Source organism: Pipra filicauda, unplaced genomic scaffold (genome assembly GCF_003945595.2).
Source record: "Pipra filicauda isolate LSUMZ 115617 unplaced genomic scaffold, ASM394559v2 scaffold3_size10097308_pilon, whole genome shotgun sequence".
NCBI lineage: Eukaryota > Metazoa > Chordata > Aves > Passeriformes > Pipridae > Pipra > Pipra filicauda.
In genome coordinates this window covers 4743554-4770889 of record NW_024104532.1, presented here as the reverse complement: position 1 = coordinate 4770889, position 27336 = coordinate 4743554, and the positions used below count along the sequence as shown (strand labels likewise).

Below are 27336 nucleotides of genomic sequence, written 5' to 3'. Positions count from 1 at the left end.
AGAGTGTCCAAAGGAGAGACAGGAGGATGGTGAAGGGTCTGGAGGGGCCCTCAAGAAGCAGCTGAGGGCACTTGGCTCGTTCTGGGAGGACACTGAGGTCAGACCTCATTGGGCTCTGCAGCTTCCTCACAAGGGGCAGCTCCGATCTCTGCTCTGTGTGACCAGTGACAGGACCCCAGGGAACAGCTGGAGCTGTGTCAGGGAAGGGTTAGGTTGGATATTAGGAAAAGGTTCTTTCCCCAGAGGGTGGTTGGGCACTGAACAGGCTCCCCAGGGCAGTGGGCACAGCCCAAGGCTGACAGAGCTCAAGGAGTGTTTGGACAAGGCTCTCAGGGACATGGTGGAATTGTTGGGGTGTCCTCTGCAGGACCAGGAGTTGGACTTGGATGATCACAGAATTCCAGAACGGTTTTGGTTGGAACGGACATTAAAGCCCATGCCATTCCACCCTTGGCATAGGAAGGGACACCTCCCACTAGACCAGGTTGCTCAGAGCTCGATCACCTGTGATTCTTGTGGGTCCCTCCAAACTCAGGACATACTATGATTCTACAGCAGTGATTTGGAATATTATTTTTATAAATTACATTCCTTTCTCTGTGTGTGCTGAGCGACCTCAGCCTACAAACTGCTTTAACCCACAGCACGCCAAGAGCACGCCGCCACGCTCTGGCGCTCCTGCTGCCGTGCCACAGCTCCCCACCAAGCTCTTTAGTGGGTTTCATTAGTTCCTCTCAGGGCGCCCAGCCCGCGTCCCGGAGCCCCAGCGGGCGTTCACCGCCCTCAGAGCTCAGCCACCACCGACATGGCGGCGCCGAGCGGGACGCGCCGAGGCGGCGCCACCCCCAAGATGGCGGCGGGGGCACGGCCGGCACTGCCGCGCTCAAGATGGCGGCGGGGCGGGTGTCGCGGCCCCCGGAAGGGGCGGTGGGAGCGGGGCGAGGCGGAGGCGGAAAGGGCCGCGCAGGAAGCGGCGGCCGGGGCTCACCCGCGGCCACAACACCGGGGCTGCGCGGGGCAGGTGAGGGGCTGCGGGGCGGTGAGGGGGAGACGAACCGGGCTGAGCTCCCGGGGCGCGGCGGGCGGTGACCCGGAGGCTGCCGCCCTCCTCGCGGCCGCCGCCGCCCGTCCCCGCGGCCTCGCGCCGTGCCCGCTGTGACAGGCCCTGAGGGACGGGGCAGAGCCGGGAGGGAGCCCCCAGCGCTGAGGGAGCGGCGGCGCCTGGTCTGCGGGGAAACCTGCTTTTGTATCGCTTATCTCAGCAAGAACAAGCCTGTCCTCTCTTTTCGCCTCCCCATAAGGAGCGCCCCTACTTATCTCATGCTTGCCAGGCCGTCCCTGGCTGCTCTCTCCACATTTTTCTTTTCTGTGCGGTTCTGCCCATGGTTTTTTAAGCTTTTTAAGTTCAGTGTGGTAGCTACTGATCAAGAACACGGCACGTCGAGCTGCTGTTTCCTACAGCATTCATTCTTGTGAATTAACTGAGGTGGGGGCAGCAAAATTCCATTTGACAGCTGGATTGCATATATAAGGGGTTTTTATTGTGCAGTTTTTTTACTTTTATTTAATTTTTAAATGGGGTCAGCTTGGTAATGTAGAATGAGATGTTAGAGCTGTGCTCGTTAGCTCAAAATACTTCCAGGAGGAGCATTTATTGTGCACAAACTGCGTTCTCATAGGGATGAGGTCCTTCTTTTCCCCCTTTACTTAATGACAGGGGCCAAACCTGGGGCAGGTATTACTCGTTGAATTTGTGTCTTACAGGATTCTTCCTGCCCTGTTGGATATTATCTTTATTTCTCTGTCTTGTGTCACAGTCCTTTTACTGTTCTGTAATGCTATATTGCACCCCAGCACGTGGCTGTAGCAGTCTGGAATTTTTTAGGTTATATCCTGCTCTCTGTTCAAATTGAATTGTCCCAGGTGACTGAGAATCCATGTAATGCTTGTTTTCTTTGGAATCCAGTGTCATAAGTAGTCAGGTTTGGGCTTCATGAAGTTGATCAACATTACAACAGAGAATTACAAACAAATTGACCCCTTCCAGCGAGCACCAAAAAGAAGGGCAGTATAAGAACAGGCAACAAACTCAGTGTCTTTACTTCTGGCTGGAGAATTCCCACCAATCCAAAGGAGCAGAGATATATTTCATGGTATTCACGTGCAGAAGGTGGTAATTTATTTATTTTAATATCACTATTTAAAATTCATGACAGCATACAGTTGTTAACTTAAAATGCATACAAAAATGTGTAAAGTCATGTGTTCTTTCTACAATTAGATCACAGGGAGGCTGTCAATGTTTCAAATTTTGTGCCAGCGTATAAATCATTTATGTTGGAGAAGGCTAAACTTTTTCTTTTCTGTTTCCATGAGATATTTTGTTTTTCTCCTCAGTTGCCACTTCCACATAATGTGGTACAAACACTGAGGTGTGTTTACATCACAGTGAAAGCTGTACCAGAGGCTCTGCTGATAAGTTTTCCAAAATCTGTCTTTTCTTTACAAGTTGTTTTTCCTCATCCACTGAATTTTGGCATTCAACCTGTTAAACAGGTTTACTGAGTTAGTGATGCTTTGACCTCTTCACCAGAGAGCATTTTTGTTCTCGTCTTAACATTGTTTTACATTGTCTTATGTTAGTATAAAATGTCTCTCAACATCTGTCTAAGATGTTATTCTCATATTAGCACTGAGTTCATATTTAATTACTTACTTGTTATTTCTCTTAATAACTTTGTATGTTTTTAAATGGAACATTACTGTTGTTTCAGCCCATGTGTGCTGCAGGAACAGTGTAGACATGAACACATTAGTTCAGTGAAGGGAAGGAGGACAGGATTTCCTGCATGTTGCTGCTGAGGCAATGACTTTCAGTTTTTCTGCAGCTTTGATCTTTAAGTAAGCAACCTGAATATTTTATTTGGTGTTCTAACCTCGAAGAGGAGCTAGTTTGAGGACTTGTAATAGGGCATTTTTGGAGAGGAGGCATTTTAGGAGCCCATTTTTTTTTCAAGAAGAAAATAAATAATTTTTCTGCTAGACAGAGACTTTGGGCTTTCTTTTCACTGGAGTGTTCGAGTTGGTGTTGACTTGGTGACATCTGTAGTCTCTGCACAGCTTTCCTGTGATTTGTCTTGACCACAGGGTGGTATCTCTGAAGACCTTTTATTCATGCAAAAGAACTGATCTCTAGTTGAACCTGAGGTGATTTTCCTCTTTGTCCATTTCCCTTTGCTTAGGGGAACTGTCTGGTTTGTCTAATCATTGTCAGGTTGTGTCTGAGACCTGTGCTAAACAAACTACAACTTGTTTTTTGCAGCTTAACTGGTGTGTCCTCCTCCACTCTGTCCCTTTTCTCTTTCAGTTGCACTGAATTTCATAACATTGTGAACATTTCCTTCCATCAGAAATTGGTGCAAATATGGGTCCCCGGCGGAAAAATGTGAAACCAAGCTCAGTAAACAGGGAAGGTTCTGAGTCTACCAAAGCTGATGAGCCAAAAGATTACATGAACCAACTCTCTCATGAAGTGCTTTGCCACATCTTTAGGTGAGCAGCTCTTTAGAAGTCAATTTATTGTTTATTGTTATGTAGTTTTCTGTTATTTCTTTAGTCTTACCTGCATTGATGCTGGTGACACGTAGTATTCAGAAAGTGTGGCTGTACCACAAGTGAACTGGTGCATAAAAAGGGATGGTAAATGTTATTTTTTCGGTTCCGGAGTTCATTTGGATACTTAGAAAATTAATTTATGTGAGTGTCATGGATGTAGAACAAAGAAGAAATAAATCATTGATATAATTCTGTTCACTAGCTTATAGACATTGATTTGTAGAGCAGAGATACATCTCAGGTAGTGCATAGCTTAGATGCTTGTTTTGAAATTGTTGCATCTGCTTCACAGTGTGCAGAAGGGAACTGGGATGAGTATTTAATCTTCCCTACAATAAAATCCTTCTCCAAAATGTTTACTCATCCCTATTGTGTCCAAAACATAATGCTTTCCCAACAAGTTCTTTGAAAACAACAGCATTCCAAAATATTTGCAAATCGAGCGTGTAGAATGTACTAAAAAATGAAAGTAGGTTTAATTAAACCATGTAGTGAGTACTGTGGCAAATGGCTTGGTCAGCAGTATCTGGTTTGGTTTAAATTAGATATCAGGAAGAAATTCTCCCTGTGAGGGTGGTGAGGCCCTGGCACAGGTTGCCCAGAGAAGCTGTGGCTGCCCCATCCCTGGAAGTGTCCAAGGCCAGGTTGGGTGGGGCTTGGAGCAACCTGGGATAGTGGAAGGTGTCCCTGCCCACGGCATGGGGTGGAACTGGATGGGCTTTAAGGTCCCTCCCAACCCAAACCATTTTATAATTCTATAATTTATTAGAGAACTAAAGCATCTCTCTGTTTTAATATTATATGTGTACCTTGAATAGTCTAAAGTCAGTGTAAAAAATTGATGAGTCATTCTGCTTAGCAAAATTTCACATTTTGTTTGAGCACAGTCTGAAAATTCTGTTTGAATGAATGTTATTACACGCTAGAAATACACGAGTTTGTGTAGTCAGACTTGGGATGTGCTTTAGTTAAAAAAAAAAAAAAAAATCAAAAAGGATCCAGCTTCGATAAATCAGAGGGGTGTTTTTTCCTCCCCCAAAGGTACCTTCCCTTGCAGGATATCATGTGCATGGAATGCCTGTCCCGGAAGCTGAAGGAAGCGGTGACGCTGTACCTGCGGGTGGTGAAGGTTGTGGATCTGTGTGCAGGCCGCTGGTGGGAGTACATGCCCACAGGTGAGAAACACCCTGAGCATCACTGGCTGCTCTGCTGCCACTTAGAGGGACATTTATACATGCAAAGTTAATTTGCAAAAGCAGTAAAAGTACTTGGATGTTTTGTTCCTTTTGGCTTATTTGGGTGGCTTCCCTGAGTACGTGGTTTGGAAAGTTTCTGTCTCTGTGTGTATAATACAAATATTGGGTATTACTGTAGCAGAAATGGGGATTCTCTGTAGCCATCTGTAAATACAATCTGTGTTTGTCTGATTGTTGTAAGGGAGTTTATCCAAGGGTTATTCCATGAAGAGGCTGTTTGCATGCAGGCAGGAAAATATACAATGGAATGAGAGAGCAACTCATCTGCCAACACTTAACAATGTAAGAATAAGTTTTGATGTCACACCTCAAGTCATCTTCAGATCAATAGATAAATTTGTCAGTCTAGGTGAACCCTGTGAGTATTAGGGTTTCTGTTGGATTTAAATCACACTGCTGGGATTTTTTGGGGGAGAGACTAAATGAGTGAATTTGAAAGTTAGAGGAGTTACAAATTGAGATTTATAAGAGCTGATACCAGGCAGGTGGTTAGACCTAGCCTAAGGTGACTTACCTGTTTAAAATCCTTTGTGTGTTCTCTTACATTAGATTAAAATAAATCTTTACTTAAAGAAACCATCTTGTTTCTTTGAGAAATGTGAGCTGTGGTGAATAGTGATGAACAGATACAACTGATCCAGCTGGGGCTTTTTTGAACCATGTAGTTGATAAATGGAATTCCACGAAAAATAGAGACACAAAGCCTGACAGTCTGCAGAGGCCCTTCATCTGAGAAAGGAGAGAGTATAGTTTACCTTGTATTCTACTGGAGGAAAACTGTAGCAAACCTGCAAAATTCTAGGCCAAGAATACGTAGGCCATGATTTCTAAAATGTGGAAGTAAAAGACAAGCTGTTGCTTCACTGAGTACAGCTTTCAACACCATAGAATTTATACTGCCACATAAAGAGAACAGTGTATTTGGCTTTCCCTTTACAGCTGAGTGTCTGCTGTCACACAAATACCAAATCTGTTGTTGTCATCTTAGGTTTCACTGATTCCAGTTTCCTAACGCTGCTGAGGAAGATGCCAGACATTGAACAACTTTATGGTCTTCATCCCAGGTATCTTGAAAGACGCAGAGTCCGTGGCCATGAAGCTTTCAGCATTCCTGGAGTTTTAGAGGCTTTGCAGGCCTGTCCAAATTTGCTGGTGAGTGGTTGGACTCGAGAGACAACCTCCTTCAGCAGCAGAGATGGTGCATGTTAACAGAGCAGAAGAAATGTGATGGGGACTTACTGCTTACAGGGCTTTGTTTTCAGACCTGGCTGTAGAGAGGAGCAGTTAATTGTGACCCTATTTGCTAATTAGTACTATTTTTAGTTGCACCAGTGGGAGTCACAGATGCTCTTAAGTCCAGAAACGAATTAAAACTGATCCCTCTGCTTTTAAAAGGACAAGTCTTGCTAGAAATTAAAAGCAAGATAACGCATTATGTATAGTGTGCTACTGAGAAGTTTATGTAGTTAAGAGGATGTTGTTGCTTGAACTGGTGTTAGAGCATTTGCTTTGCTTCCTTTTATCCAGGGTGTTGAGACCTCTCATTTAGAGCTGGTGGAAGCTATTTGGACATACATGCCACAAGTTCACATTTTAGGGAAGTTTCGTAATCGTAATGGTGCTTTTCCAATTCCTCCTGAGAACAAGCTGAAAATACCTATAGGAGCTAAAATTCAGACTTTGCACTTAGTAGGTGAGTGTGGTAATGACGAAGTAGTTGGCTTCAACACAGGTGAACTTAAAGGCTTTGAAACTCTGCAAAATTGTAATTCTTTTTAAGAAAGGGACTTTGGGCTGTGGTATCTTTGAGATATTAGTTGCTGTATATGTGATAGCAGGTTCAAAAGGCAAGTTCTAAAAAACTGTATTGACAAACTGAGGTGAAGAACTTGTATTTAAAGTGTTTACAGCTTTTCTCACGTGCTACATAGTAAAGAAAAACTTCCTTTTTAAAGCCAGAAATTTGTCATACAGTTTGTGGTTTCAAGCTTGTTTAAAATATTTGTTTGTTTTGTTTATGTATTACTAGGGGTGAATGTCCCTGAGATTCCTTGTATTCCAATGCTGAGGCACCTTTATTTGAAGTGGGTGAGACTCACCAAACCACAGCCTTTTAAAGATTTCCTTTGTATCAGCTTACGTGCTTTTGTCATGAGGAACTGTGCTGGTAAGAGGGATTCATACGTGAAGGGGATGTTAGAGCATGTAGGAAATCTGATTCTGTTAAAGTTCCTCAGGCACCAAGTGTAAATGGAAGTCTTGGAATTCAAGATTCTGAAAGCAGTTGTTGTTTTATTCGTGGTGTTGGACAGAAATGTACCCCTGTCCTGTACGTTATTTGGTGCTTTGTGGTTCTCTTGACTTCCTGATCTAGATGGATATATGTGCATATTTTTTAATTCTTCCATGTGACAGTCATTGAAAGCATCAATTCAATGATGTCAAGTGAGCAACCTGCTTTGTCTTTGGCCTTTTCTGTGTAGGACCCACAAATTCTCTGAAGTACGTTCCCCTGGTGACAGGCCTGGCTTCTGCTCGAAATTTGGAGCACTTAGAACTGGTTCGTGTTCCATTTCTTGGAGGACTTATCCAGCACGTGGTAGAAGATAGCTGGAGATCAGGTATGAAAGTTTTTGTCCCTCATACTTAAACAAAAATAAGTAAATAAATAAAAGTATTAGCAAATACTGGAGGCATGTGAAGCTTAGCTTTTTTTTGTCTGTAGCATATCTTTTCTTTATCCTTATTTTGAAGTTTGGAATGGTTAGCACCATGGTTATGGTGCTAAATATACTTTTTATCTGGTATTGTTTTGATATTCTAACTGCAATTAATTCTTGACTGATGACCTGCCTTCAGTTGCAATGGTTGGTGAGCAGAACTAGCAAGATTGGAGGAGAGCTGGGTGCAAATATTGGTTTTATTGATTTGCTAAAAAAGATGTGTTTTGTTCATTCACTTGTCAGGACAACACTGATGGAAATGTATAAGGCTTAAGGTTGTGATCTGTGAGTGAAGTGAAAGAAGGTTGTTTTTTATTTGCCAGGTGGTTTTAGGAATTTGCACACTATAGTTCTGGGAGCTTGCAAGAATGCACTTGAAGTGGATCTTGGCTACCTCATCATAACTGCTGCACGAAGGTACTGGCCTTCAGATCTCTCTTTGCCTCCCTTCTCCTTTTTCAAAAGAAATGACTTAGTAATGAAGTCCAAGAAGCAGAACAACTGTCAAAAGTTTATGGAATGCACATTTAAAGTTTATATAACAGGAGTGTTCTGTGGTTCAAACAACTGGAGTGTGTCTGTTTCTGAATTCGTTTGTGTCATAAGACTTGTATCCGAAAAGTGTGGTGCTGTTGGTCTCACAATATATTCTTATATATTAATGATAAATAATATATCGTCATAAATCATATATTATAAATAATAAATATTATATATACTATATATTTTATATATACAAAAATATATGTAACTGTCAAATACTGCCATAAAGATACAGCAGATAGCCTCTGAATCCTGCCACGATTGAAAGAATTCTTTCATTTTGAGAGGTCATCTCCTTGAGTGTTTTCTGTGGCAATTGTCTTTTGGCATGAATTTTAATAGGAGAAATTCTTAATTACAATTAACAATTCTTAATTGCATTCAGGTTGCACGAAGTGCGGATCCAGCCTTCCTTGACCAAAGATGGTGTTTTTTCTGCTTTGAAGATGGCTGAACTGGAATTTCCACAGTTTGAAACTCTTCATCTAGGATACGTTGATGAGTTTTTACTACAGTGTATGACATTTTTTTATATACATAAATTATTTGACAAACATAAGGATTATGTGAATTATGTGTTTTCAGTCATGTGCTAAGAGTGATTCAAAAGAATATTAACGTTGCCCACATTGAGGGTGCTGATTTCATACAGCCATATATGTTTTTCCTCACTTCCTGAAACTCTTAGTGAAATTGGGAAAGTCTCAGCTTTACTGAACTGAAGGAATAATCTGATCAGTTTTATGAAAAGGGGCTAAAATAGGGAGTTAGAAAATCATGCTATAAAAGGCAAATTTACTGCTGTGTCTGCTACTATCTTTTTCTTAGGTAAAATGACGAGTACGGACTTGGTGAGGTACGGCTTGGCTGATGTGGTTGAAAATCCAGGAATTATTACAGATATTGGTATGAAAGCTGTAAATGAAGTTTTTTCTTTCATCAAGTATCTGGTCATTTACAACTGCCCACATCTACATAACCCAAATAATTGGATCACAGGTATTGCACACCTTTGAAATTTTGGAGCTATTATATGAATTACTGTGCTAGTAAACCAGAATTTCTCTGCTCGTAGTACTGCTTGTTCTATTTCTTAGTAAGTACAGTAGATGATGCTTGGTTTGGAGCCATAATGATGCTGGTAACAGAATGGAGATACAGAGGATGCTCCTCTCAAATCTGAAAGGGGTATAATGACAAACAAGTGAGAGGGGAATTCTTCAGGAAATGCTTCCCTTCTCTCCCACAGATCATTCGAGGTGGACCCGCTTGGTTGACCTCACCCTGGTGCGCTGCCACGCCATAAAGCTGGATTCTTTTAGTCAGTTCATCGAGTTACTGCCAAGCTTAGAATTCATTTCTCTGGACCAGATGTTTAGAGAACCTCCTAAGGTGGGTTTCAGAGAATGGTTTTGCTTTTTATTGTTGCCAGCTCATGGGAAATACAGTGTGTTCCAGCTGTTATGCATTCTTTTGAAAGTTGTAATTAAGTAGATTGCTAATAAAATTATTCTGGTTTGCTGTTGTTATTATCATGATATGCTGGGGAGAATGATGATGCTTCTGCAAATGGGAGCAGTGGTAAGGTATGATCTTGTATGAATATGTGACCAGAAAATAAGACTCACGTTGATTCTGTTGAGGTCTTTGTGGATACTTCATTTTGCTGCTGCTTTTTATACGATTTCTTTCACACTTGGGGATCTGTTTACAATGCTAAGAGGTTTTTATGGTTTTGTAGTGGGTGAAATAAGGGTACTGTTCCACTCTTGGAGTGGTTTCAAAGCTTAGGAATTTTATTTCTTCGTGTTGTCCCCTCCCACACTGTAACATAAATCCTTGTTAAGCTGCTGTAATGCAATGGAAACTGCCTACGTAAAAAAACTGCTTTCTTCAGTCACTAGTTCTATCTTGAGGCTGCTGTGTTCTGGGAAGGCTATATATGTAATCTGCTGTTTGTATTAATGTAATATGATCCTTTAGCAAATGGAAAACAATAAAGTAAAATTATGTGCTTTGTGGAATTCCTTTTCAGTAGGAATTTAACAGTGTAAGTTTTCTGGGTTACCAACCTGAACATGGACCTCTGCAATGCATAAGGAAATATGAGGGACAGTCTCCCTGTTAGTGTTGTGCTATCCCAGACATTACCAACAGAATGCTTTTTCTGTTGGCGTTAGGGAATGCTGTTGAGATAACTTATCAGTTTTTTCAAATCTTAATAGCTGCTTTTTGTTCTCAGGGTTGTGCTCGTGTGGGCCTAAGTGCAGGCACAGGAATTGGGGTCTCCTCTGCCCTAGTCAGCAATCAGAACTCTAACAACGACAATGACAACAACAATAACCACCAGAATAACAATAACCCAAACATCCACCACAACAATCACCAACACCCAAATGACCAGAATGAGGAGAATGAGCTGCGGCAAGATGGTCAAGCTGAGGAGCAGCAGATTGCAGCTGAGGGTAATCTTTGTGAACCTGTGTAGGAAGTGATCTTATTTGCTCTGACATAGATAGGGTGATAGAGAAGATATATATGGAAAGCTTGTTGCTCTTTCAGTTCCTGGTAGCTTTAATCCTTTGGGGGGGCTGTCTGCATGTCTCTGATACCTGTGTGATAAAAGCTGTCATTGTGTGGTGTCTGATGGCTGTTACAGGCACATTGCAGGGCAGCGATGTGTGTCAGTACAGGTGTTAGCAAGGGACAGTCTGTGTGACTCCTCTGGGGAAGTGCCAAGTGTTTTCTAGACTCCTCTGGTCAGAGCTGGGAGAATATCACAGTGTCGAGTGGTATATTTTTAATATTTCCCAGCAAAGGCAGAAGTCATTGGAGGGAATGAATATGCAAATCCTGGTTATGCTGCTCACTGTAGTAGAACAAGACTTCTGAGGAGGAGTGGAAAATTTGGGTGAACTAAACCCTAAAAGTTAGGCTGGGGTTTTGGCTAAAGAGATGTAGAACTAATATGTGAGCGACTTTATGCAACCCAGAGACTCTCTGAGGGAATCAAGGCAGCTGTTACTTATTTCTTGGTGATTCTGACTCTCTGTGGGTGCTTGTGGGCTTTGTTCGTTCTGTTTCCTATTCTTGACCTCCTCTTCATCTTTTCAGCGCTGAATGAGATGGAGGAGGTGGCACAGGAAGAGGACTTTGCTGCTGGACAGGGCCAGAATGAGCTCCCGGCTCACAGCCAAGCTGTTGTTCCTATGGAGGTGGATGAAGAGCAAGCAGGTAACTCCGTCTTTGGAAAGAAATGACCTTTTGGTATCTCCTTCTTGAGGGGGTAAATATTTCAATGAGTCTGGTTTTGGATGCTTTTCTTTAGCTGCGTTGTCTGTTGTGTTTGGAATAATGATGCTAGCACAGCTCAATTCTGTGAAGAAATTTATTCTGTTTTAAAGTCTGTTTTACAGTCCAGAGTTCTCTTTGCATATGGAGTGAAATACCTTGATCTTAAAGCCTTATTTTTGTGCTCAGTATAATAAGAGCACAGGAGGCCTCAGTGAACTTGTCTTGTGCCTCTGGTGTTGGTGGCCTTACTTATTTCACTGCAGCATGTGGATTCTTTTTTGCCTTTTTTTTTCAAGCCAGAACAACTTGTTCCAGTGTTAATTTTATTTGTGTTAGTGACACAAAGCAGTCTTGATCTCTTTTATAGCCTCTATTTGCTGGACAACATAATTTTCTACTGAATATGCCAACAACACGAAGTAACATCCTTGTATGCTGTATCTGCTCAGTTTTTCAAGATTTAGAAGGATAAATGCCAATGTTCTGGCCAACATTTCTGTTGTTGTAGTGGAGGTTTCAGGGATTGTTTATAATATGTAGTTTACTCATACAGTTGTGGAAGAACCTTTAAGCTGTTCTGAAGCAGAGAAACATTACAGAAAACTTGTGTTTTGTTTTCCATTGTGACACTCTTCCCCTTCCAAACTAGAATGCTTTAGTGCTGAAATGCTCTTCTTCTCTTTAGATTTTAATGGAGGAGCCACAGAATGGTTGGCTCATTTAATTAAATTAATTTCTTACCATTTTTTCAAGCATTTTTAGAAGTTCTTCAGCACTTTAATCCATGTTTGGCTTATTTTTACATGAAGTGTTGGTATTCTACTTTTCAGGACCAAGTGGCATTCAGCCTGTTGTAAAAGCAACACCTATTACTATCCACGATTCAGACAGTGAGGATGAGGAGGAAAACATGGGGACTTCAAGAGCCTGCATCTCCAACAGCATTGCACAGAATTACTCAGATGGAGAAGAGAAAAGCAGAGATCCAGTGGAAACTAGAGAACCTTCAGGTATGGAATGGAGGGGATCCTGGGCACTGTTAAGCAACATTTATTTTTGAGCTTCAGTCTTTCCATCTTGTTCAGTTTTATGTCTAGCTCTGTTATGAATCTAGAAGGACATATTTCTCTGAGCTTCAATCACAGATACTGTATGGAAACAAAGAAATAGTGGTGCTGCACTGATCAGAAACCTGCAGCTCCTCTTTTGGATTTCCAAGTGGCCAGAATTTATCATGTCTGTGAAGCCAAATTTGCAGCTGTGTTGTCAGATGAAGTAAATATAGTGTTAAGCCTTAAGGAATATTTAGCTGAGCAGTTAACAGAAAAATCTGGCATTGTGAAGAACTGAGAAATATACTGGTCTAGTACTAGTTTAATTTCTGCAAAACCTAGGACTTAGCAAAGCAGTAATGGCTCTTCCTACTGTAACTGGCATACTCCCTGCACATCAGTCCCTCTCCCGTTTAGTACATTTATTTCAACAAGACTGGCAGTTCTAGCTTGGGAACATGTAGAGTGCTGTGCCTGTAGTGTGAATGTCAGTTCTGGTTTGAGGATGAAATAACCTGTGTTTGGACAGAATTTGCATAAACTTTTGTACTGTCAATTATGAGGATTTGGTGCTTGGATTAGTGTAATTAGCAGAGAAGATTAAGACAGTAGACATTCAGGAAGAGTTTCTTCTCAGAAAGGTTTGTCAGGCATTGGAAGAGACTGTCCAGGGCAGTGGTGGAGTCACCACCCCTGGAAGTGTTCAGGGAATGACTGGACATGGCATGCAGTGCTCTGGTCTGGTTGACAAGGTGGTGATTGGTCACAGGTTGGACTCGATGGTCTTGGAGGTTTTTTCCAACCTAAATGATTCTGTGATTAAGTTCCTGTTGTGATTTGTACATTGTTTGGTGTGGCTTTTTATTCATCTGTGAACTGAGACTGCTGTTACCTACTGACACCACACCCCATACCCAGGAGAGGGAGCTGAAGATTGCAACTGAAAGCAGAACTTTAGTACTGTCTCTGTAACTATTTGATTCCTCATTTGTATTCCTCCTATTTAGGAAAAGAAAAGCCTATTTAGATTGGATACTAGAAAAAAATTCTTCCCTGTGAGGGTGGTGAGACCCTGGCACAGGTTGCCCAGAGAAGCTGTGGCTGCCCCATCCCTGAAAGTGTTCAAGGCCAGGTTGGATGGGGCTTGGAGCAATGTGGTCTAGTGGAAGCTGTCCCTGTCCATGGCAGAGGGATTGGAAATAGATGATCTTTAAGGTCCCTTAGAGCCATTCTGTGATTCTATTCTTAGTGTGTCTTTCATATTTTTGTGCTTTGGCCTATTTAAACAGTGAGCTGCTCTGTGACAATATGAACCTCTCTGGCAGATTTGTATCTCATTTACTGACAAACACCCCAGCACATCACTACAAAAATAGCTGCAGGACATCACCAAGAGTCAGCAACTGCTAGAAGTATTAATAATTCCCATAACATAGCATGGTCCTGATGAGATTTGTCATTGGCCTCTAGGCTGCCTTCTGTTTTAAGTAGTCTTTAACAGAGTAGCACTCAGCATTTATTTAAGCTGTGTTGTGGCTTGTCTCATTGTTCTCCCTTCCTTGATTCTCACAGTGAGTGGTAAAGGCAAGACACCCCTGCGGAAAAGATGCAGTGCCAGCCAAGGGGGCCAGACAAAGCAGTTCCACACGGAGGAAAGCAGCTGTGAAAAAGGCTGTCAAGTAACCAGTGAGCAGATTAAAGCAGACATGAAAGCAGCAAGTGACATGCCTGAAAGGAACAAAAGCAAAGATCCTTATGCAAGCTGCAGTAATGCTACAGGATCAACGGGAACATCCAGCTCCTGCAGTGCTGCTTCTCCTAGCCCTGACTGTGCACAGACAGCTCATGGCCACTGTGCTGGCACCAGCCCAGCAGCTGGAGAGGAATCCAGGCAGTGTGTCTGCTCACCTTGTAAACGGGAAGGTTCCAGTGAGAGAGAGACTGAGGAGAGCTCTGTTTGTTCCAGGTGTTCCTCCTACAAGCCTCAGGACACACAGCAGAGGACTAGTGGGGGTTGCGATGGGGAATGTCCATCCACGAGCGGAGCCTGCAGGAACGGACCAAGCAGCGCTGGGGCAGATTTTGCACTTAGGACACGGCCAAACTGTGGGGCTGCAGGAGACACAGGGGAGGAGAGGACTAGTGGGAGTGCCTGCGGGGCTGCCAGCGAGGAGCAGAGCACGGGCACACAGCCCAGGAGCTGTGAGCTGGAGGACAAGGAGGAGTATCCTCGCCGACCACTAACCAGAGCCAGGAGCAAGCTGTCCCACGTCCCTCTGGTGTCGGAGCCAGGTATGACTTACACACAGATAGTAACGTCTGAGTAAGCTGCAGTGCTGCCATGAGACGGCGCTGAGCAGCTGCAACACCCACAGGTAGTACTGGTGGTAAACATGAAATTTGTTAGTTAATAATTTCAAACCAAGTGGCTTGTCAAAGGGTCTGAATACTGATGGAACAGAAATTACTTGATGTCACTGCCATGACTAGGTAAAATAAGAGATTTCTCTGAAAACACCAGTGACTTTTTTTCTCCATGCAAGTCTTTCTGTATGTGTTATCCATACATTCTAAACAGTATTTGATTTACTCATTTGAAAAGCAGTTGCAACTTCTGTTGATAGCTCTGTGTTTCTGTGAAGGCTGTTATTCATTGGAACATAAGACTGTCTCCCCTATTAAGATTCTCCCTTCAAAAGGAGGAAGACAGCAGGTACACTTACATCTTGGCAAGAAGGCAAAGGTTAATAACTGGTACTTTATCAACCAGTAATTATAGTTGGGCCAAGCTTGTGGACCTGCATATTGGGTTCTGCTTCCAAGTGTATAAGGCACGGTGATCAAACTTGTTCAAAATAGTCCTTTTGTTAAATAGGTTTGTGCTTCACATTATTGGTTTGTACATTTTACATAAAATAAAATAAAACTCCTGAAGGGCTGGAACGAAGGGAGAAAAGAACAGATGTGAGAAGGGAACTTGCTGTTTCTTTCAAATATACTTGGTTTCCAAAATAGTGATCTTAGTCTGGCACCACCTCATATATCCAGGATTCTTTGTTGAGAATATCTGGCAAGTAAAATGAAACTGAAAAATCTGTGTGTGTTGGAGGTAGAAAAGACTGATAGCAAATTCGTACCTCTGTTAACATGGAATGATTCAAACACAGTATGTCCTGGTGTTTTTCCAGTTTATCTTAATGTGCCCAAGTGTTAATGAAACCTGAATCACCTGGGATGCTGTTCTGCAGCTAGACACATCTCAGATTGGAGAGATGGTCTTCCTGTTAAATTAAAATGTCAGTTTTCTACCTTGCCCATTATGAGTAATAATTAATCTGCAAAAATCAAAAGAAAATATTTCCTCTCTATCCTCAACCATTACCAATGCATGAAGCTAAGTCAGTCAGTCAGATCTCAGTATTAAGTTAGGGTATCTTTCTGAGAGTATGTCTGCTTTCAGGTTTCAGCTGTTAGTCAGGAAAAAAGATCTGTTCTGCTTGTGGAGAAAAATGGTTGAGTATTTGCTATATTTAGCATATATAAGAAGAATTGCTTTCCTAGCTCCATACAGTTATGTGTATGTCTTTATGCCCTTTTCCTCTTTGAAGCATCAGGTGTTAGCTGATGCCTGAGGCAGAATATGAGACTTGATATGCCATTTTTATTTTTTAAATCTGTATTTTACACATAGGACAGTGAGGCTGCTTCTGCCTGGTGTTACAGGGCTTTTCATTACTAGGACAGAACATACAGCTCCTTGGAGTATAACCTGAAAATGCTTTGTTGCACAGTTGGAAATGTTTTTTCCATAAATGGTCTAAAAATGTGCCTTGAATATGACAGCTTTCTACTATTCTAACATGAAGGACATTGTGGTTTTCAGCTTCTGTAACAAACTGTGTTTAATATTAGAAAGATTTTTTCTTTCTCTTAAATGATTTACTCATTCTAAACAGTGCTTTAAGCCAAATATTAAAGACTGTGAAATTTTAAAAGCATTATCACCACAGACTAACTGGCTAGAGGATGACTTATGTAATTTTGATTTTTTACTTTAATCAAAATGTAAGCCACACTTGTACTGTTTGTTTTTTTTAAACTTGTTTTAGTTTGTATTTGTAGTGAAACTTTTCACATTTTAAACCGCATGTTACTTTAAACCTTCTGTAAAGATTTCTTGGCCCAAGGCTGCATCTCAAACAATTCTACACAAAATCGGGAAATTTTTTCCTAGAATCAGGCTAGGAGGTATTTCACTGTCTGAACATACTCCAGGAACTGTCAGAAAGTTCCCTGGGGATGATGATTCACAGGTGCCACAAGTCGAGTATTAATATTCCATCTCTCAGCCTGATCCCCTAAAGCAGTGACCAGAATTCTGGAGCTCACAGCCCCCTGGATGCCACATAATAGCTTATATATATAGAGATGGAATTTTATTATAAGTAAGAAAAGAGGTATTTTTTAATGGTAGTTTAGCATGAAGTATGTGAAGGTTGTGAGGTACATTCCGGGTTGTCCAGAGAAGCTGTGGCTGCCCCATCCCTGGAAGTGTTCAAGGCCAGCTTGGACAGGGCTTGGAGCAACCTGGGATAGTGGAATGTGTCCCTGCCCATGGCAGGGGGGTGGAATTTAGGCTTTAAGTTTCATTCCAACCCAGACCATTCCATGTTTCTGTGAGTAGTTTGTATATAGACTTTAATATTTTGCACATCTTTCTTGACTGGGAATCTTTGTGGACATGACATATGTTTTACCAAAAAAGTCAAAGGAAGTTTATTGTTAGTAAAGTAACTTCTAATTTTGATCTGTTAATCACAGAAAATTAATTGTAGGGCATTTTTTTCTCTTGCTGTTGGAAGTAATGGTAGTGGTCATTTCTTTTTGAAGACTCATCCTTCAAATCAAGCAGGAATTTCATGTCATTGGTGCATGAAATGGAGTAAGAAGCAACTTGGGAATGTTAAGTATTTTATACCTGGGTATCCTTTGCAATATTATGAAAAACTTAGTGACAGTTATGAAGAGCAGACTTTTAAGTAGTTTGAGATTATTTCTACTATTCAAACATTAAAGCTATTTTGGTTCTCATATTTGTCAAGGTTGTTCTGTTTGCTGCAGTAACCTAACAATTAATCTTCTGTTCTCTTCTTGGCTCCACATCTTTCAGTGATGTTGAACTTGTAGGTTCAGCATTCCTGTGTTTTCATCTATAAACAACCCACCCCCCTGCCCCAGGTTATTTAGTGTGAATGATTCTGAGCACAAACCTGAAAGCAGGCTTTGTGCAAGAAGATATAAAGTTGTTTTCAAGCCACACAGATGTTTTGATCTGTAAGAAATGTATGTTCTGATTGGCCATTTTCAGCCAGGGAATGCCTCCACTGTTATTCTGAAATGTAACAGAGGAAAGATTTTTCCATATTTTTGTTTCCAGAAGTAGCCAAGCCAAAGCCACGGCAAACTACCAAGCGGAAAAGGACAGCTGACAAGTCCACAAGTACAAGTGACCCAGTTATTGAAGATGATCATGTTCAAGTAAGGGCTTTTTCTTCACTTCCTACAGGTTTATCAGCTATAGCTGATAAATCACCAGTAACCTACTCTGTAACTTCAAATACCCATTGTGAACTGAAGCTGTATTATATTGAGTAGTATGCAGTTAATATCTTTCCACATCTGGCAGTATCTTTTAAAATTCAGTGTGTTTATTTGTTTTTACCTTGTCATACATTTTTTTTCTTTTTTTTCTTTTTTTTTTTTGGTTAAATTTTCACCAGGTACTGACTTTGAAATCCAAAAACCTTGTAGGAATTACGTTGACCAATTGTGGAATAACAGATTTGGTACTGAAAGACTGCCCCAAAATGATGTTCATACATGGTATGTAGTTCATATTTTGCTTGTCTCCTCCATCTGGCATTATTAGGAATTCTTGAAACAATTCAAGTCAGTCCATTGCTTATTTTGTATTCATCAGCTGCATTGCTGCTTGTCAGGCTGATGCTTAGAACACCAAATATTGCTGCTTCTCAGTTTGAGTGCCTTTCCTTATAACAGGTTTAATAAAGATTAATATCTGCAAATCAACAGATGAAATTATCTGACAATTAGGAAGATGAGTAGTTTATTGGAGAGTGATAATACAATAATTGGAAGTTGATGAAATGAGTTTCAGAGTAGCTTGTTTTTATTCTCTCATTTCTTCATGCTTCCATAGATTATTTAGCTGACATGATGATACTTTCCTCCTTGACATGATAAAAATCTGTTTTCAATTATAGCACTTAGGTTGCATTACATTCACATGCCAGGGCGTGTGACTGTTCCTGTATTGGATCATTTACTGTTTTCTGCAACATCTACACTTAAGACCTTTTCTTCTGACATGACATATATCTACTTAGCAGAGAATAAAGAAATGATTTCTTTATTCCAGAGTACGTCTCAGAACATACATTGATTTTGAACTAAATTTTGGTTAAATGAGCAGTGTTGCTAGAAAGGAAATAGCTTTATTTTCCATTGTGTGGTTTCACAATACTCTATATTTGATCTGATTTTGAAGTCAGTGGTTTTCAATTGTGGCAGTCCACAGACCATTTCAGGAGGTTTTGTGAAAGGAAACAAAGGGAGAAAAAGGTTATTGTTAGAAGAAATTTGACATGGCCTTTTAAAAGGATCCTTCTTCCAAGTTCAAGAATTAAAAGTTTGATCATAATATGGAAGAAATGAACAGCTGGTGTATTTCTCTGATATACTTAAATTGCCAGCTTAACTTCAGTTATTCTCTGGTACTTACATTACTTGTTTACCTTCTTTAGAAACTGTCAACCTTGAAAATCTCTGACAGGAGGCTCCTAAGGTCTTTTCAGTATTGTTTCTTTTAATAATTTGGTTTGCTCTTTTATAGCTACAAGGTGCCGTGTGTTGAAACACTTGAAAGTAGAAAATGCACCAGTTGTCAATCGGTTTGACTATGCCCAGTGCAAGAAGTTAAACATGGATCAGGTTCTGGATCAGATTCTCAGGATGCCACCAGAAAGAAACAGGATCATTTATCTTCGTCCAATGCAGCAGGTACACAACCAACCTGGATTTCATTGTGAACACACCTGAAGTTCTGCCTATGGTTTTCAATTGATGCGACAAATGTAAATGTTACAGTAACACAACTCTGAGAAACTTGCTTATTAAAACTTTAGACCATCAAGGCTTTTATTGCAGAATCTGGAACTTGGATGGTACTGAGTTTTAAGACTTAATCTTACTACCTCCAGTATTCATTGCATCAGAAGATACTGTAAGATACTGCGATGCACTGAACTAATTTCAAACTGAATAACTAAAAGAAACTGTGAGAACTCAAAGGAACTGTAAGAACCTAAGTGCTACTATAAGCTGCTAAGTGGTACTATAAACCAGCTTATAGCTATATATAAGCAGAAGCATGACATAGGCACAGGTATCTGAAATCTTTGATCTAAGTCTATTCTATTAGATTTAGTAACAGCAGTTAGAGTTTGGAATAGACAACTCTGCTGAAGGCAGCATCCTCTTGTGATGCTGAACAGTGTTTTAAGACAGTTGTGGTACTGGGAGCTGTAAGAAGTGACATTTATCATAGAATCATAGAATAGAATGGGTTGGAAAAGACATCCAAGATCATCAAGTCCAACCCCTGATCCAACTCCAATTACTATATCATGGCACTAAGGACCACGTCCAATCTCTTTTTAAAAACCTCCAGGGATGGTGAATCCACCACCTCTCTGGGTAGGCCGTTCCAGTGCCTGATAACCCTCTCTGTAAAGAATTTCTTCCTAACATCTAACCTAAACCTCCCCTGGCAGAGCTTGAGCCCATGTCCCCTTGTCCTGTTGTTGGTTGCCCGGGAGAAGAGACCAACCCCTGCCTGGCTATAACGTCCCTTCAGGTAGTTGAAGAGAGTGATGAGGTCACCTCTAAGCCTTCTCTTCTCCAGACTAAACAACCCCAGCTCCCTCAGCCTCTCCCCATAGGACTTGTGCTCAAGTCCCTTCACCAGCCTCGTTGCTCTTCTCTGGACCCGCTCCAGCACCTCAATATCCTTCCTGAACTGAGAGACCCAGAGCTGAACACAATACTCAAGGTGTGGCCTCACCAATGCAGAGTACAGGGGAAGGATCACTTCCCTGCTCCTGCTGACCACACTGTTCCTGATGCAGGACAAGATCCCATTGGCCTTCTTGGCCACCTGGGCACACTGCTGGCTCATGTTCAGCTTCCTGTCGATCAGCACCCCCAAGTCCCTTTCTGCCTGGCTGCTTTCCAGCCACTCTGTCCCCAGCCTGTAGCGCTGCAGGGGGTTGTTGTGGCCAAAGTGCAGGATCCGGCACTTGGCCTTGTTCAACTTCATTCCATTGGAGTCAGCCCATCTCTCCAGTCTATCCAGATCCCTCTGCAGAGCCCTCCTGCCTTCCGGTAGGTTGACACTCCCCCCCCAACTTGGTGTCATCTGCAAATTTGCTGATGATGGACTCAATCCCCTCATCTAAATCATCGATAAAGATGTTAAAAAGGACTGGGCCCAGCACTGACCCCTGGGGAACACCACTGGTGACCGGCCGCCAACTGGATGCAGCCCCATTCACCAGCACTCTCTGGGCCTAGCCCTCGAGCCAGTTCCTGACCCAGCACAGAGTGCCCCTGTCCAAGCCATGGGCTACCAGCTTTTCCAGGAGTATGCTATGGGAGACAGTGTCAAAGGCTTTGCTGAAGTCCAGATAGACCACATCCACAGCCTTCCCCTCATCCACCAGGTGGGTCACCTGATCGTAAAAGGAGATCAGGTTGGTCAAACAGCATCTGCCCCTCCTAAACCCATGTTGACTGGGTCTGATCCCTTGTCCATCCTGTAGCTGCTGTGTGATTTAGTGAGTTTAGGTCATTTCACACGTATTTAAGAGGGTTTAATTTAAGATCTGGAATGTTGGGGGTTTTTAACTATCACTCTTACCAGAGCATTCCGTATTGTACTTGTGGTGCTGCTTCTCTCCTGCTTTCTGGCTTGGTCTCCCAATGAGGGATAAAAATGAAGGGGTAATAAGAACCCAAAACCAAACCACCAATCCCCTCCCCCTAAGCCAGAGACAAATTCTGAGATGTGAATGTAGTTTTAGACCGTTATGTAATTTTATGAAGTTTGCTTCCATATTGGAATTGTGAAACACATCAGGAAATAGACATTTCCTATCCAATTCCACTGCTTGAGAAGATTCATTGACAAAACTGTACTAGGAAAGTTTTAATTGTGTATTTAATTATGTATGTTGTTAAAATTTCTTTTTACTGGACACATTCCCCTAGAATTTGGGGCATTTGGATGTCTGTGTGCTCTTGACTCTACAATCACACCTCTTTGTTTCTGTTGGTCACAAGTCTTTGTTTCCTGCTTTTCCCAGGTTGACACATTGACTCTGGAGCAGAAGATCTTTAGTGGCCCTTATCCCTACCATATCTGCATCATTCATGAGTTCAGTAACCCCCCCAATGTCCGCAACAAGGTGCGAGTTCGGAGCTGGATGGACACAATAGCAAATATCAACCAGTGAGTACCTGCCCTTCAGGGACTGTGCAGAAAAGGTGTTCACTGCTCAGGGAGCAGCTGCAGCTTCAGTCAGACCTGCTGGATTCTGTCAGCCAAATCGAAGAAAAAAGCTTTGGTGACTAGGGAAATTTGAATTCTAGATGGTGCAATTTCAGTGTCAAGATGCATCTCATACAAAACACGGACTATAAACCTCTCCATGTGGAAAATACTACAAATTCTCCTACAATAACCATAGAATTCATCATATAATTCATGCAGCAATAATGCAATTGTGCATTGAAGTAGTCAGGAAGGTGGAGAAATACCTTCAAATCTGACAACAAGTTACCTTTAAAAAAGAGTGATTTACTCCAAGAACTAGTTTCTGTGGAAGGTGATGTTCCATCAGTATGAGCTCCTTAGAATTCCCATCAGCAGGAGATTGTATAGAGTGGCTCTCATCCAGCTGGTTTTAACCAGTGTTTTTGTTGTGCTGGCTTTTCACTAAAATTACTAAGAGAGCAAATTTACTTCTGAAGTTTGGTTTAGTTGCAGCTCTGTTGGATTGTTCCTCAATCGGATAGAAAGGTGTGCTCAAAGATACCTTCACTGGTTTCTCACCCAAACTGTACCTGCTGGCTGTAGTTGCTCTCCAAAGGGAAGGGATTGATTCTGAGTTGGTGTGAGGGTCTTGGAGAAGTGCTTCTATGGATTCAGGCTCATTAAAGGAAAGGTTGTGCAATAGGATTTCCCATTTTGTTTTCCTTCCCCCCCACCTTCCCATTTCCTATCACTCCTGGCTATAATCTCTTCCTTCTCTCTAGAGAGCTTATTAAATATGAGTTCTTCCCTGAAGCTACACGAACTGAAGAAGACCTGAAGAAATACACTAAGTACCCTTGGGGCCGAGATATTTACACTCTAGAAGGTGAGTGCTCATAGACAGCTGAAAGCTGGTGACAAGTCTCTTGTTGAGATAAGTAGCTTTGCTTCATTACAAGAGACATGGGTAATAATTCTTGGGAGGAAAGTGGAGGAACCTTGGCACAGTGGGGGAATGAAATGAGGAGATGCTTTTCCTGCATTAGAGTGACCAGTCTATGTGATAATCAAGTTTACTTGATGAAGAGTGATGATGCTGCAGGAGCAACGTTGTGCTCTTTGGATCCTCATCCTGTCTGTCTCCTAGGCATTGTGGATGGTGCTCCTTACTCCATGATCACTGACTTCCCGTGGCTGAGGTCCCTGAGAACAGCAGAGCCCAACAGCTATGCCAGATATGACTTTGAGGATGATGAAAGAAGTTCGTAATCTGGTTTGATGTGTTCAAATAACTTGTTCCTTGTCCCAAGCTGACCTTTATTTTTCAGTTTTCTAGTTCTTGGGCTATTTTTGATAGACTGTGTTGGGAGCTGGATGGGTCCAGCAAAGGAGAGGGCAACAGTGCTACAGCAGTGTAAGGAGCAGCTGGGGCCCCTCATACTGACAGAAGCAGAGCCCATCTGGTGCTCAACCTGAAAGTGTGATGGGTTTGTCACATCTGGATGCATTTAAAACATACACAAAGTCAATTCTGTGGTGTGTAGTCCCAGCAATTTATGTTCTGTAGAGTTTACTGGCATTGCTGCTGAAGGCTCAGTTGAACTGCTGCCTCTGGCTTTGCTTTGCAAAGGTTGTTAAGGTAGGCTGAAGAGAGTCTAGCAGAGAAAATGTGAAAACTCAAACTTGGCATAAAAGAGGAAAGAACTGGACTTGAAAACTCTGGAACAGGTGATGTGGATTAGTTTTTGTTATAGGTATGCCTCCTTCTATTTAGGAGCTTGTCTTCTCAAGTATTATAGTAGGCAGTTCCTAGGGCTCAACTGAAGACCTTGCTTGGTAGCAGAGAAAAGTATGTTCCTCCACTACTTAATTAGGAACATCTTGGAATCTCCTTCGTTAGAGGTATTTTTAATTGACATTGTTTTGGATATTCTTATCTAGCTCTGTTTCAAGGGCATGAATCTCAAGAGGATGAGGAAGAGATTTTCTCTGCTATACCTTTCTCTGTTTTTCTTTTTTAAATTTTATTTTAGATTGATTCATAGACTTAATGCTTGTACATCAGTATGTAGGCTGAGTTACCAAAAAAATTTAAATGTGTTTGATCTAAAGGAGTAATTAGATTAAACATGATGTTAAAGCCTAAAAATAAAGACAAGACTTCTGCTTTATCCTTAATTGCTTTTGTTTATAAAACATTTAAGTGATCACTGGAATGGGTAACATGGAAGCTTGTCAGAGAGGCCTCAGGGAACGGTTTGTGTTGCTCTGGGATTCCCTTCACTCACAAACATGAAGTTGACATACATTAAATAAGTATGGGAGCTATTGAAAGGTTTCAATATAGGGAAGGCAGAATACCTCTTCTGCTTGAATAATATCCCTTAAATGTAGCTCCTCAACGGAAGATTTTTCTGTTTGCTTTGGTTTCCAAGACTTAACGCAAAGCAGATTGGCTTGTGAACTTCTCTACAGGAAACATTCTAGCTTTTATTCTTGTGTGCCTTCCCAGCTACTATCTATGCCCCCCGGAGGAAGGGCCAGTTGTCTGCAGACATCTGCATGGAGACCATCGGGGAGGAGATCTCGGAGCTGCGGCAGATGAAGAAAGGTGTGTTCCAGCGCGTCGTGGCCATTTTCATCCACTACTGTGACGTCAACGGGGAGCCCGTGGAGGACGACTACATCTGAGGGGGGTTCCCCCAGCCTGGCACCCCCCCCTCAGTTCTCATTGGCACTGCTGGCCAAGAAAGCAGGTGGATCCTTTCCGAATGCAAAGCATTTTCTTGAAACACATACTTTGCAGTTGCTCTCACTCATTTTGGAAAAAAGATTATGTAGTTAAATGTATAATGAAAAGTAAAAATTGTATACTAAGATTTGTACATAGAGGAAACAAAAGAAAAAAAACCTTCCTAATACTGAGACTTTATTTCATATGTTTATACAATTTAATTTAAATTCCATTTTAATGAAGGCCAATAATTAGGAACAGGGAAGAATATTTGAACTTTTCAGCCCATACAATTCATAGCAGTATTTTTTTTCCTTATAAACAGAATTCCATTTGCTGTGTTCAAAAGAGTCATCAGAGTCTCTTTTAATCTGTGCCTTTTTCTTGAGCATTTAAGAGTCCAGTCTGAGTAAACCTGTTGAGCACAATCTTTGTGTCTTGTGTGCATTTTTCAAAGGGACAGAATATTCTACAGCTGTTGCAAAGAAGGCTAAAGCAGGAAAAAATGTAGCAAAGTTGGTGATCTGTGGTAGTTTCTAGAATTATCAAATACATTTTGGGGGAAAGGAAAACCCCCATGTTTAGCACCTTGGAAACAGAAGATATGTTCTAAAGCATTTTGTACTGTTCAATTTCATTTTAATAGTGTATTTGACTCTGTACTATGAAAAGTAAGTTGCTAATTGTTGGTTCCACTCTCTTTAACATGAATTTGCACATACTAGCTGGCTGTAAGCTGAATTTTTGCTTCAGGCAGGCAGAAAAAAGGGGTGTGTAATTGCTTGGTTACAGCTGTATCAGCACAGGATCCATCTGACACAACCAGTGAGCTCTTGGGCTGGGTCGTGCTCACTCATGAATGCAGATTTTCCATATGGTCAGTAAAAAACTGCTGCTATTTGCCCCTGATTATGTGTGTTTGTTGTGTATTGAAAATGCCTCTGGTTCCCACAGTCCCACGGGTGTTTTCTGTGTATGTCCAGAATCTTGCTGTGAGTCCAGGTATAAAAATGCACAAATTAGTGTTGAACTAGCTGTGCTGTTAGCAGTGTGTCCAGGGGGTGGGAGACCTCTGAAAGGCCAATTTGCTCCCTGTGGAAGTGTCTCCTTGAATTCCCAGCTGTGGCTACACAAAGGCAGCTCAGCTCTGCCAGGCCATCAACTCTGGCTGGATCTCTCATTCATGTTTTTTTAAAGTTGCAGAGTTACCAGCCTAAAAAATGACACTTCCGGTGGTAAAAGCCCTACAGCAGGTTGGTTTATACCATTATATAATTTTGCACATCGTAATGATTGTGATTCTCTGAACTTTGGTGTAAATGTGATTAATGGGGATTTCTATGACATTTAGCTCTGTAGAACTGAAGAGGCAAAACTGCTCAACACAGCAAAACCAGTGTTGGTTTTCTCTGCATCTGTCCCTCTGTGGAAGTTCTTGAGGTAATGTGGAACTTGAAATATATGGAATAAGAGGAAGAGAATGGTGGGGGCAGCAAGAGATTTGGTATAGCATTTTCTCACACCTGCTTCCTACTCTAACTGGAGGTGGAGCACTAAATACCAGATGAGTGAATGTTGCTCAGTTTGCTTTAATGCAGGATCAGAGTTAATGATTTAGTTATAACATATTTAACCATAGATAATATATTCAATGACATTCAGACAAAACATAATTGTGACCCTTTCTAGGAGTGTTTCAAGTAATGTGAGTCATTGATTCAGTCATGTTTACCATTTTAATACAGGAAAATGTTACAGAGTTTCTAGAGTATTGCACCAGATCTCCATCTGGTATCTCTTAACTTCAGCATTTTGAAGAGGTATTTATACAAATAATGTTTATTTATATTCAGTATTTCTGTAAGCAGTTGAACCTTGCAGTAGTTTTAGCTTCTTAAAACATTACTCCCATTTTACCCATAGTGGTGATGTAGTGACTTAATTCACTGTGTGTCCTGAGATCTAGGGGTGATTGAGGATCTCAGATAAGACCAGGGAACCTGCTGTCTTCAGTGTCTGAAACTGAGGAAAGGAGCAAAGCAGAGGAAAATAATTATTTTCCTGCACAACCTTTGTTAGTTAAATATATAAATAATTATTACTGGGACCTGGATGGGTATAGTTGGACTGAGCTGCACAAACTATAATTTGCTCACCAATTTGGCTTCAGTGGTGATGTGCTGGGCGTGAGCATGTCCTCAGGGCTCTGCCAGCTCCAGATGAAATGCTGCCCCAGGGCTAAGGGCTGGAAATGCCTTCAGTTGTTTTCCACCCTGAAGAGCAAAGAGTTGCAGTTGCCATTTGGGTTTCTGGTTTGTTGGTCTGTGGATCCTGCACCAAGAGCTGACATCAGCCCCAGTTTGCTGGTGGGGCGGGGGTGTTATGAGTGTTTTCTCTTGCAGGTTCTTATAGAACTATAGAATAGTTTGAGTTGGAAGGGACATTGAAGCTCATCCAGTTCCACCCCCTGCCACAGGTAGGGACACCTTCCACTAGTCCAGGTTGC

General features: G+C 41.7%; 1 protein-coding gene across 4 annotated transcripts; it reads left to right on the top strand.

The window, feature by feature from the left end:
• Positions 1–959: 959 nt before the first annotated feature.
• FBXO38 (F-box protein 38) lies at positions 960–25739 on the top strand. Of its 4 annotated transcripts, none has more exons than XM_027718651.2 (22): positions 960–1021; positions 3411–3552; positions 4657–4790; positions 5860–6023; positions 6399–6564; positions 6901–7038; positions 7355–7492; positions 7918–8011; positions 8523–8653; positions 8966–9136; positions 9387–9529; positions 10380–10602; positions 11252–11371; positions 12262–12441; positions 14056–14775; positions 17921–18021; positions 18264–18366; positions 19397–19563; positions 21927–22072; positions 22879–22982; positions 23244–23357; positions 24609–25739. In XM_027718651.2, the coding sequence occupies exons 2-22, from the start codon at positions 3425–3427 to the stop codon at positions 24785–24787; spliced, it is 3564 nt and encodes a 1187-aa protein (XP_027574452.1). In that variant the 5' UTR covers positions 960–1021; positions 3411–3424; the 3' UTR covers positions 24788–25739. The 4 variants fall into 4 exon arrangements, with proteins under 4 accessions (XP_027574452.1, XP_027574453.1, XP_027574455.1 ...); XM_027718652.2 differs by having other exon boundaries at positions 981–1021; positions 3368–3552; XM_027718654.1 differs by lacking the exon at positions 960–1021 and having other exon boundaries at positions 3408–3552; positions 5936–6023.
• Positions 25740–27336: the final 1597 nt, after the last annotated feature.